The sequence below is a fragment of the Canis lupus genome, chromosome 11, assembly GCF_048164855.1.
Source record: "Canis lupus baileyi chromosome 11, mCanLup2.hap1, whole genome shotgun sequence".
Lineage (NCBI taxonomy): Eukaryota > Metazoa > Chordata > Mammalia > Carnivora > Canidae > Canis > Canis lupus.
Window position 1 is genome coordinate 48,844,488 of NC_132848.1, and position 12,184 is coordinate 48,856,671.

Sequence of the window (12,184 nt, forward strand, 5' to 3'; positions counted from 1 at the left end):
ATGGATCCCTGGTTCAAAGAGCTCACAATCTAATGCACAGATAAGAAGCAGTACATAAGGCAGAATGAGCTCAGCGCCAAGAGGAGTAAAAACCTAAATGATGCTCACGGAGCAGCAACAGGAGAAGAGATGCTTGCCAGGAGGGGTGACAGGCATGGTTACGTGGAGATTATTTGAGCTGTGTCTTAGAGGTCGGTTAGAACTTTTAAAGGGGACGGAGAAAACAGTAGGTAAACGTTCCCAACAGACTTCCCTGGGGTGGGGCAAGTGCACAGCAAGACTCCAGCGAAGGGGGCAGCCCGGGTGGCTCAGCGGTTTAGCGCCCCCTTCAACCCAGGGCGTGATCCTGGAGTCCCAAGATCGAGTCCCAAGATCGAGTCCCAGGATCGAGTCACAGGATCGAGTCCCACGTCGGGCTCCCTGCATGGAGCCTGCTTCTCCCTCTGCCTGGGCGTCTCTCTCCTCTCTGTTTCTCATGAATAAATAAATAAAATCTTAAAAAAAAAAAAGACTCGAGTGAAGGGCAGCTGTAAAAGATAAGCCTGGAAAAGTAGGTTGGAGGCCTCGAATACTAGCCTAGGGAGTCTATTTTTTTTAATATTTTATTTATTCATGAGAGAGAGAGAGAGAGAGAGAGAGGCAGAGTCGCAGGCAGAGGGAGATGCAGGCTCCACGCAGGGAGCCCGACGTGGGACTCGATCCCGAGTCTCCAGGATCACACCCTGGGCCCAAGGCAGGCGCTAAACCGCTGAGCCACCCAGGGATCCCCTAGGGAGTCTATTCTTGATCATTTAAGCAAAAGAGAGCCAACGAAGGCCTTTGGCAGGGTGTGCATCAAAAGTGCATTTCAGGACAGTTAACCTGGCAGAGGGTAAAGGATGCATTGGCAAGAGGAGGGACTTCAGGCTGGGAGACGAAGCGGGTGGGTGTTGAGCCGAGGCAGAGAACGGAAAGAAGGTGAACGCTAAGACCACCTCTGAGCTCTAGGTATGGCGAAGGCTAGGGGCAGGCAGTCCGGGACAGAGCCCGCTCCGGAGGCAGGGCCTGGGAGGAGTCAAAGTCATAGCCACACCCACGGGTGACGTCAGACGGCCGGCTGCGCTTCCGATTGGCTACTGCGACCGCCAGTCCGAGGGGAAGGCGGTGCCCTGCCCCCGCCCGCTCCGGGCTCGCAGCTAGGCGGGCGCCCGCGGAGAGCCCCGGGAGCCCCGCGCCAGGCGCGGCCAGGACCTCGGGCGCTGCAGCCGGCGGCCCGCAGCGGAGGTAGGCAGGCGGAGCGGGCCCGGAGCTCGGATGCCGGGATCCCCGCCCCCTCGGGAGCGCGCCGTCCCGGGGGCTCGGCGGGCCGAGGTTGGGGGCAGCGGGCAGAGCGGGCGGGCGGGGACCTGGACCGTGGGGCGCGCGGGCGCTGGACCGAGCGGGACCCGCGCCCCCCCCCCCCCCCCCCGCCGCGCCAGCCCGCGGTGTCGCCCGCTCGCCGCCCCCGGCACTGGGGTCTCGGCTGGAGGCAGTGGCCCGGCGCGGTGGCCGGCGGCTCCTCGCCCCCTGCCCTCCGGTGACATTTTGTTTGAAAACGCGGGGCCCGGTGTGCGGCGCGGCGCGGGCGGCCCCGGGGGTGCAGCCGGCGGCCCCGCGGCCGGGGATGCTGCGGCTCGGCCTCGGCTTCCTGGGAGCCGCGCTGTGATCTCGGGGTGAAACTTCTCACAGCCCCAAACACCCATTTTCTGCCTCTCCAGTGGCCGGAATGTCAAAGTGCCCTTAGGTGACCTACCCGTGAAACTGCGCTGGCCCTGAAGTTACTAGCCCACCTTTATGTAAAAGACGGGATCTCTGAGCCTGATTTTTGATGTGCGGAACTCCGTGGAAAGAGCAAGTTGAACGATTTACGCGTAAAAGCTTTGGTGCTACCTGCAGGTCGCTGCTTTCTTTGTGAAAATGCCTGTCGCAGGCTCGACCGCACAGCCCCGTGTCCCTGCGAGCTTGCAGTCCAGGGCACGGCTGCTGCCCCGGCCAGTGCCACCCAAGGGCAGGCTTAGCCCAGTGGGGTGGTTGGCGGTCAGGAGGCGTCTTCCACAAGGCATGCCTCAGTGTGGTCAAGAAAGGGATCCTTTCTGCTTTAGAAAACAAACGCACGCTTACCTGGCCAAGTGAAGCCGTTCCTTAAGAGGAGAAAATTAAAGAATGTGAGTGGCTAACCCTGCGCTTGGTCAGGATAAGCCTAAATAGAGACGAATTCTTTCTTTTCGTTTTCTTTCTCTTTTGGGATTTGGAAGAGAAACAGGAAGTCAGAGATTCGGAGAAAGGAGCATTCACTCCATAATTGTAAACAGTTTATTTTGTGGCAGTAAATATTCCCCAAAGTCATTGGGGGTGGGTATTTGGACAACCAAGACTTACACACACACACACACACACACACACACACACACACACCCACCCCGTCCACTGCAGTGAAGATAGATTGCTTTCAAATTAAAAATCTAGAAAGAATATTTGTTTAGCAAATGGTTATAATTCCCAAAGCTATACAGTTATGTTCTGTAAAATCGATGGTAATGGAAAAGGATAGTGGACGTTGTTCAAAGTTACAGTCTTTGCTCAAGATGGTGTATTAACACAACAGTTACTTTATGCTAACTGAAATTATGGAACGAAATGAGGAAATCAGGTGTCTAGACCTCTGGGTGGACATTAGCCAACCAATCTGTAGTTTTGAGTTTTTAAAAATTATGGCACTATTAATAGAGAATGCAGACATTAGATGCCTATTTAATAATAGGCTTAAGGTTTTGCTACTTCGTTGTAAAATATATAATGAGCATAACTAAATATATGAATAGGTATGTTTAACTTAGAGTTTATTTATTGTGTCATTTTCATAGCTAAGGAGTCTTGGTAAGATATATGTATAGACTTGCCATATTTGAGGTTAACATTTACCTCTAAATCATTGGAGTTAATGGTGGAATTCTTGGCAAGGATAACAAGCAACAATGGATCATTAAATTTGTAAATGTTGACATACTATATACATCCATGTAATGGGTGGAGTGGGGAAGATCTTTCAAAATATAAAACAAAGCCCAGAGTCCATGATGAAAATGATTGTTACACTTTACCACATATTTAAATGAAATTTTTTCTTTGTGTATATCACAAACAAGTTTTAAAAGATGACAGATGTATGGGGAACAATTGTGTGAATAAATGTATGATGAGAATATTTGTATCTGCATTGCTTTTTTAAAAATTTATATTTTTATTTGAGTATAGTTGACACACTTACATTAGTTTCAGGAATACAACATAGTGATTCCACAACTCTATACAACTGTTACTTTTTCTTTACTCATTTATAAATAAATGCTCTTTTTTAGATTGAGGTATAAAATTACCCTTTTCAAGGGTACAGATCAGTGGCTTTCAGTATATTCACAAGGTTATGTGATCATCAGCACCATCTAATTCTGGAATAATTTTAATCACTCCAAAAAAAAATCCTATACTCATTAGCCATTGATCACCATTGCCCTCTCTTCACAGTCTTTGGCAACGATTAACTTACTTTCTGTCTCTTTGGATTTACCTATTTCATGTAAATGGAATAATACAATATATGGCCTTTTTATGTCAGGCTTCTTTTGCTTGGCAGCTAGGATAGTTGTCATAGCAAGTATTAGTACTTTATTCTTTTTTGTGGCTGAATAATATTCCAACATACACATATACCACAGTTTGTTTATCCATTCATCTGATGATGGACACATGGATTGTTTCCACTTTTTGGCTATTTGAATAGTGCTGTTATGAACATTTATGTACAAGTTTTGGTGTAGACTTATGCATTCAATTCTCTTATAATAGTAGCATTGGAATTGCTGGGTCATATGGTAACTTTATGTTAAAACTTTTGAGGAACTGTTAAACTGTTTTTCTAAAGCAGCTATACCATTTTTACATTCCCAATAGCAAATTTTGAGGGTTCCAATTTCTCCACATCCTCACCCACACTTGTTATTACATGTCGTTATTATTATAACTATCCTATTTGGTGTGCAATAATTGTCATGATTTTAATTTGCCTTTTCCCTTACAGCTAATGATGTTGAGCATCTTTTCATGTGCTTATCCGGCATTTGTATATCTTCCTTAGAGAAATGTCTATTTAGATCATTTGCCTATTTTGTAATTATTTTGTTTTTAATTGTTGAGTTGTAAGAGTTCTTTATATATTCTGGATAAAAGTCTCTTAAATTTATGATTTACAAATATTTTTCTCCCTTCTTTGGGTTATCTTTCCATTTTCTTGATGGTATCTTTTGAAACAAAAGTTTTGAATTTTGATTAAGTTCAATTTATCTATTTTTTATTACTTAAGCTTTGAATATCAGATCTAAGAAACTGTTGCCTAATCTAAGGTCACAAAGATGTACACCCATTTTTTGTTCTAAGAATTTTAGAGCTTTGGCTCTTACATTTAGGTCTTTGATCCATTTTGAGTTAGTTTTTGTACATGTTGTGATACAGGGGTCCAAATTCATTCTTTAGCATGTGGATATTATCCAGTTGCCTAGCACCATTGTTGAAAAACTATTCTTTCCCCATCGAATGGTTGTGGCATCCTTGTCAAAAATCAATTCATCATAAATGTGAATTGGACTCTTGATTTTATTCCATTGATCATATGTCTATCTTTATGGCAATCCATACAGTTTTGACTAATGTAGCTTCGTAGCAATTTTTGAAATTGGGACATATGAGTCTCAAGATTGTTTTCACTATTTTGGATCCCTTGAATTTCTATCTGAATTTACGATCAGCTTGCCAATTTTTACCAAAAACTGCAGTTGGAATTTTGAGAGGGATTAAATTGATTGTGTGTGTCCATTTGCAAGTATTGGCATCTTCATAATATTAAGTGTTCCAATCCATGAACTTGGATGTCTTTCATTTATTTAGGTCTTTTTTTTTTTTTTAAGATTTATTTACTCATGAGAGACACAGAGCGAGAGGCAGAGACACAGGCGGAGGGAGAAGCAGGCTCCATGCAGGGAGCCTGATTTGGGACTCGATCCTGGGACTCCAGGATCATACCCTGGGCCGAAGGCAGGGGCTAAACCGCTGAGCCACCCAGGGATCCCCTATTTAAGTTTTCTTTAATTCCTTTCAATGAGGTATGCCTGGGTGGCTCAGCAGTTGAGCATCTGCCTTTGGCTCAGGGCCTGATCCTGGAGTCCTGAGATCTAGTTCCGCATCGGACTCCCTGCATGGAGCCTGCCTCTCCCTCTGCCTATGTCTCTGCCTCTCTCTCTATCTCTCATGAACAATAAATAAAATCTTTAAAAAATTTTTCTTTCAATGATGTTTTGTAGTTTTCAGAGCACAAGTCTACACTTCTTTTGTTAAATTTATTCCTAAATATTTAATTATTTTTGATGCTATTGTATGTGGAATATATTCTGATTTCATTTTTGGATATATTTTTAAAAGATTTTATTTATGTATTCATGAGAGATGCAGAGAGAGATGCAGAGACATAGGCAGAAGAGAAGCAGGCTCCCTGTGGTGAGCCTGATACAGACTCGATCCCAGGACCCTGGGATTACAACCTGAGCCAAAGGCAGAGGCTCAACCACTGAGCCACCCGGGGTCCCCATTTAAAAATTTTTTTTCTTGATAATGCATAGTAAAACAATTGATACAATTCATTGTATTCTGATCTGGCTTCCTAAAACCTTGCTGAACTCAGGTAGTTCTAATAGCTTGTTTGTGAATTCCTTAGAGCTTTCTTTTTTTTTTTTTTTTCCCTTAGAACTTTCTATGTATAAGATCATGACATCTGAAAAGAGAGATAATTTAGTTTTTTTCTTTTTGTTTTTGTTTTCTTTATTTATTCCTTTTTTAAAAATTTGAGTATCTATTATATGCCTGCCAGGCCCAGAGGTAGATTTAGTTTTCAAACTGGATTCTTTTTCTTTTATTTTCTGTCCCTGGCTAGAACTTTTAGTATGTGGTTGAATAAAAGTGGCAAAAGCAAGACATCTTTGTCTTATTCCTGGTCTTTGACCAGTTATTTATCATTAAGTGTGATGATAGCTGAGGGCTTTTTGTAGGTGCTTTTTATTAGGCTGAAGAAGTTCCCTTCTATTACTAGCTTATTGAATGTTTTTATCATGAAAGGGTGTTGAATTTTGTCAAATGTTTTTTTCTGCATTGATTGAAATGATTATGTGGTTTTTGGTCTATTACTATACTAGTATGGTTCACTGTATTGATTTTCATTTGTTGAAAAAAATCTGCCTTTATGTTGTTTTTTAAACTAGAAATTTTACAGGAGGACATATACAAGTTATTTTAAATGGAGAGCAAAAATTCACCAATGTGAATTAAACTCCTCTTGTTTAACAATGTACATTTCTGTGCAAAGATACAAATGATTCAGTACTTAATGACATCTCTTTCAGGATCGCTTTTTATTTTATAATATTTCATCCATATTTTCTTTCTGTGTCCACTCTAAAGCTAAGGAGGAAAGAAATGAAGTAGCAGAAGTGAGAAAAAGTTTGTGACTGACAAAGTTTGTGCATTATCTACTCCTAAATCATTGATAGTAAATGATAATTGGGTAATGATAAAGGTCATTGATAAGGTTGATATCCTTAGAAAAGACTCAGAAAAACAATGGTGTGAGCCTTCTATAAAAACAAAGATATGAAAAGAGAATGATTTCCAGTTTTACACTTTTAAATATCCCTAAAATTATGACTAGAATTTAGGAGCATTTGGAGGCTTTGAGATGGTCAGGATGCTCTTAATAAAGCTGTAGCCGGGGATCCCTGGGTGGCGCAGCGGTTTAGCGCCTGCCTTTGGCCCAGGGCACGATCCTGGAGACCCGGGATCGAATCCCACGTCGGGCTCCCGGTGCATGGAGCCTGCTTCTCCCTCTGCCTGTGTCTCTGCCTCTCTCTCTCTCTCTCTCTCTGTGACTATCATAAATAAATTTTTAAAAAAATTAAAAAAAAATAGAGCTGTAGCCTCGGGGATCCCTGGGTGGCTCAGCAGTTTGGCGCCTGCCTTTGGCCCAGGGCGCGGTCCTGGAGTCTCGGGATCGAGTCCCGTGTCGGGCTCCGGGCATGGAGCCTGCTTCTCCCTCTGCCGGTGTCTCTGCCTCTCTCTCTCTCTCTCTCTCTCTCGTCTATCATAAATAAATAAATCTTTAAAAAGCTGTAGCCTCTGTAGAATAACTCAACTTTTATTTATTTCTAAATTATTGAATGATAATGTCAGTATTAATGTGAAAATTGGTTTAAGCACAAAACAATATTTATACTAGGAAAATAATCTTTTGTGGGTCTTTAACAACACAAAGTTTTAAAAAACTATAGGTTTAGGAAGGGTTATATTACACTAAATATTGAGAAAATCAACTTTGCTAATATGTGAGGGACACATATTTTTGGAAAATAAGAGTAATACATTCAACGGCAGATCTATTCTGAAGTTCTGAGAGTTTTGCTGTCAAGTATATGCTGAGACCAGGGCTTGGCTCCTTCTGGAAATCCATTCCTAGTGCAAGTTTTTTTTTTTTTTCCTAGTGCAAGTTTTATCTGTTCAAAGCGAGGACAATTTAGAAATATATCATCAAGCTGCTTATTCAAATGGCCTGATGAAACATTAACATTTATTTATTTATTTGGAGAACATTAACGTTTAAAATAACATTTATGAATCCCAGAACCAGGAACAATGAATTAATAGTTTTTTTTTTCACTTTAGAATTTTAAAACCAGTTACCCTGCCTCCAGGCTTCCCTCTTGTTTATGGTGCTTTTCCTTGAGATTTATCTTGTCCAAAAGAAAATGTTAATTTCATAGGGAACACTGATTCCATATTTACTTAATGTAGGTGATTCCAAATTTCATATTTAAATCTTTTTTTGCACCAAAAAATTATACAAATGTGTCCAAGGTCATAATACTTTGCCTAGTTAAATATGCCAAATGATTTTTGGCTTGAAAGAGACCTTGAACTTAGATAAATTTAAGATGATGAAAGCAATAATTGTAATGTAAATCTAACTTATTGTAGTGCTAGTAGTGAAGTTTCTTAGGTTATTCTATCATGCTACCAATTGAATCAAATTGAGATAATTCTGTAAGTTTAGGACTGTAGTAAAATTGTGAGCTAAAAGATTTAAAAAATGCTATATCTGTTGGACAGAGCTAAAATAAATATCAGTAGCCTATGTTTGGGTGGTGCTATTGTATTGTCCAAAGTGCTGTTAAAAATAGCATTATTGGGGGATCTGTGTGTGGCTCAGCAGTTTAGCGCCTGCCTTCAGCCCAGGGTGTGATCCTGGAGTCCCGGGATCGAGTCCCACCTCAGGCTCCCTGCACGGAGCCTGCTTCTCCCTCTGCCTGTGTCTCTGCCTCTCTGTCTTTCATGAATAAATAAATAAATCTTTAAAAAATAAAATAAAAATAGCATTATTTAATTTGTTCCTCACAACATACTCAGGAGGAACAATGGTTTGTTATTACCGGTGTCCTTCCCACTGAGATATGGGAAGGATATGTTATATAGAAAAGTTGAATAATAAACACATTGGGCCTCCAGTCCTGGCCTCCTGGCTCCCCCTAAGTTTTTTCCATGAACTATAGAGCCAGTTCTGAAATTCATCAGAGAATTTATAAAATTTGTATGTGAATTTCATTAGATGGTAACTATAATGTGTACATGGGATTATGTAATGCATTATCCTGAATGCTAATGGGTATTATGCTATTTGAATGCTTTCATTTCTAGATAAATATGGCAGAGCTTTCTGAGACAGAAGGACCAGTAGATTGGAAAGAACGATGTGTAGCTCTGGAGTCCCAGCTCATGAAATTTAGAGTTCAAGCAAGCAAGATAAGAGAGCTCTTAGCAGAGAAGGTAAGCTTTTCTCTCCAACTTTTGTTATTAAACATCAACTATTTGGGGCATATTTCATTTATATTAAGAAATCTCAGTACTTTTAGGGGTAAACATTTTTAAAACAACATAATTTAACTTTTTGTTATGGCTTTGAAGCTATTTTTAGCATATTCTTTTGCCAGTGTTAGAGTGAATTGGACATTAAGCCAAAAAGCATTTCTTTGCTAATACTAGTGTAATATGTAAGAATTGTATGTATTTGATGAATGTGGAGTTCATTCATTCTAGAGAGAAAAGCTATAATTTACTTGACTTTTACTAGAGGCATGTGACAGCATTTTAATTTACTAAATGTTTATGAAAATCATGTTTAAAGTGATTATAGAAGAATATTCACTATTGATAGTAAAACATGTTTATATTGTATTTGAAAGTATGCATCTATTAGGATGTATTGACTAACTATATATCACTAAACTATGATCTAGGCTAGAATTGAGTTTAATATAATTATATGCTTCTCTTAATAGTTCTAGTAATGTAATTAAAATTTCATTTATGTCATAGGAATTTTTTTATATATGTGAATAAAACCCATGGATTAATTCATTCATTTATTCATTCATTCAACAAATAGTCACTGAGGGCTCATTTTGTGCCAGACACTCTTCTTAATGCTGCAATTACATCTGTGAACAAGAAAACCCATACTCTTATTTGCAGGGAACCTGGATTCTAGACCTGTACTATTCAATAGGGCAACCACTAGCCACAAGTGACTATTAAGCACTTGAAATGAGGCTAGTACAAATTGGGGTGTGTTGCAAATGTAAAATACAGCTCAATTTCAAAGCTTAGTATGAAAAAAATATCTTAGCAATAATTTTCATATTGATTGCATGCTGAAATAACATTTTAGATGTTAGATTAAATAGAAAATACTAAAATTAATTACATCTATTTCTTTTTTTAAAAATATGGTTACTAGAAAATTTTAAATTACATATGTAACTCACATATTTCTTTTTTTAAGAATCATTTATTTAAAACATTCCTTAAAAATTTAAATTCAGGGTAGTTAGTATAAGTGCTATATTTTTCAGGTGTACAATATAGTGATCCATTAGTTCCACATGTTACCCAGTGCTCATCAAGACGAGTGCACTCCTAATCCCCTCCACCTATTTCACCAATCCCCTCCATCCACTTCCCCTCTGGTACTACTATTTGTTCTCTATAGTTAAGAGTCTCTTTTTTTTTCTTTATTTATTTTGTTTCTTAAATTCCACATATGAGTGAAATCATATAGCATTTGTTTTTCTCTGACTGGCATTTTTCACTTAACATTATACTTTCTAGATCCATCCACATTGTTGCAAATGGCAAGATTTCATTCTTTTTTATAGAATAAAAATAATATTATTTTATTTTATATTATTTTACTGAATAATATTCCACATATTTAATAATGAAATGTGAATATGTGAAAATATTCACATTTTTATACATTCATCTATTGATGGACACTTCAGCTGCTTCCATAGTTTGGCTATTGTAAATAATGCTGCAGTAAACATAGGGGTGCATATATCTCTTCAAATTAGTGTTTTCATATTCTTTGGGTAAATACTCAGTAGTGCAATTACAGGATCATAGGATAGTTCGTTCTATTTTTAATTTTTTGAGGAAGTTTCCATACTGTTTTCCACAGTGGCTGCACCAGTTACATTTCCAGCAGCAGTGCACAAAGATTCCTTTTTTTTCCCTTCCTCGCCAACACTTGTTTCTTATGGTTTGGGTTTTAGCCATTCTGACAGAATGACTCCCGTTATGTTTCTATTGGATACTGCTGTCTGGATGAATAGATATTGTATTGTCATTCATAACTGGTCAGAAGAATTTACAGGTGGTTTCTCAAACACTTGTCTGCATAATCCGTTGGGCTGGAGATTTTTACACACATCACATCTTAAAAAAGGATCTTAAGTCTTCCATTGATAGCTGAGAATCTCTCTTTTTTAAGATTTTATTTTTAAGTAGACTCTACAACCAATATGAGGCTCAAACTCACAACCCTGAGATCATGAGTTGCAAGCCCACTGAGCCAGCCAGAGGCCCTGCTAGCTGAGAATCTCTTAGCACAGAAGTATTCTAATAAATCCAAGAAACCATCATTCAGTTTAAACTTTCATATATATCATTTAAAATTTTTGTGCTTTAACATCTTTTAGGTGGAAAGATTAAAATTACTCCACTACTTTTGGGTCAAAGAATGACCCAGTAATAAACTTTGTGGAATAAATCCCTAGTATCAATTGGCTTTACTTATCGATATTAATTAGAATAAAGTTTTAATCTGAAAAAAAATCCCAGTTTGAATATCTCCCAAGTTAAAGAAGCTTATTCTAACTCAGTGACTATTGCTTAGTCTCTTGTTCCTCTCTCTATAAAAATAATTTCTCAGATTGTATTGATTCATTTAGTATTTTCTACAATCCCAACCACTCCATGCAATGATTTTATTAAGATCACCAATTATATGCTTGCTGCTATACCTCATGGACACTTACCAGGCCTTAGCCTTTTAGCAGTTAGCACACTGTTGGCCACAGCCTCCTTAAAATTTTCTTGGTTCCCTTGACTTCTATACTCTCTGGGTTTCTTTGTGGACTGAACAGGAATTATGCTTATTTTGGTTTCAGTGAATTGACCTTTAAGTTCTAAATTTTATGGCAATATTTGTTCTTTAGAAGGCCTATTTCCACAAATTTCCATAGGAGTGCCTACTTTTCAAAATTTAAAAGTGTCATTTTCTCTGTAAGTACATTTGTAAATAAGCTTTTTGCTTGTGAGTATATGTTATTAGGTTTTGTTTTTTTCTTTGTCGGTGAATGAATACTGAGAGGAATATTATTTCAAAGTTGCTATTGTAGTTGTGGTTTCTTTCCTCCTCCTTCTTCATCTTCTGTATTTTTTTTATCTGCAACTTAGATCCTGTGACAGGTCTAAGAGATGGAATTACTCAGATGTGTTTTACACAGTGGAAAGTGGATGAGTATGCCAAGTTACTCATGGTTTCCCAGTAAATATATTCAACACTAAAAGAGAATAATGTTTTTCATGATATTTTCTGTTATATTCCATTATGCAATATTTTTCCCTGGATTAAAATTATTTTTGGTACCCTCCCATGTTCTAATAAAAATACCAAATATTTATTGATTTGTTATGTGGTGAGCACTTTATAGATGTAATTTATTTAACTCTT

The 12,184-nt window shown here is 38.8% G+C and overlaps 1 protein-coding gene across 8 annotated transcripts in view; it reads left to right on the top strand.

Annotated features, from left to right (window-relative positions):
- Positions 1-1,160: 1,160 nt before the first annotated feature.
- The window catches only part of PLEKHH2 (pleckstrin homology, MyTH4 and FERM domain containing H2), a 110,157-nt gene continuing 99,133 nt past the window's right edge, over positions 1,161-12,184 (top strand). For 7 of the 8 annotated variants that reach the window (XR_012003321.1, XR_012003322.1, XM_072768184.1 and 4 more), the window contains exons 1-2: positions 1,161-1,263; positions 8,806-8,934. Coding sequence is in view for 6 of the 8 variants with exons in the window: in XM_072768184.1 (XP_072624285.1) it covers positions 8,812-8,934 (123 nt within the window). In the remaining 2 variants the exon portion in view is untranslated. Of the gene's footprint in view, positions 1,264-2,058; positions 2,184-8,805; positions 8,935-12,184 lie in introns of those variants that run through there. The other variant, XM_072768185.1, reaches the window with a different exon arrangement.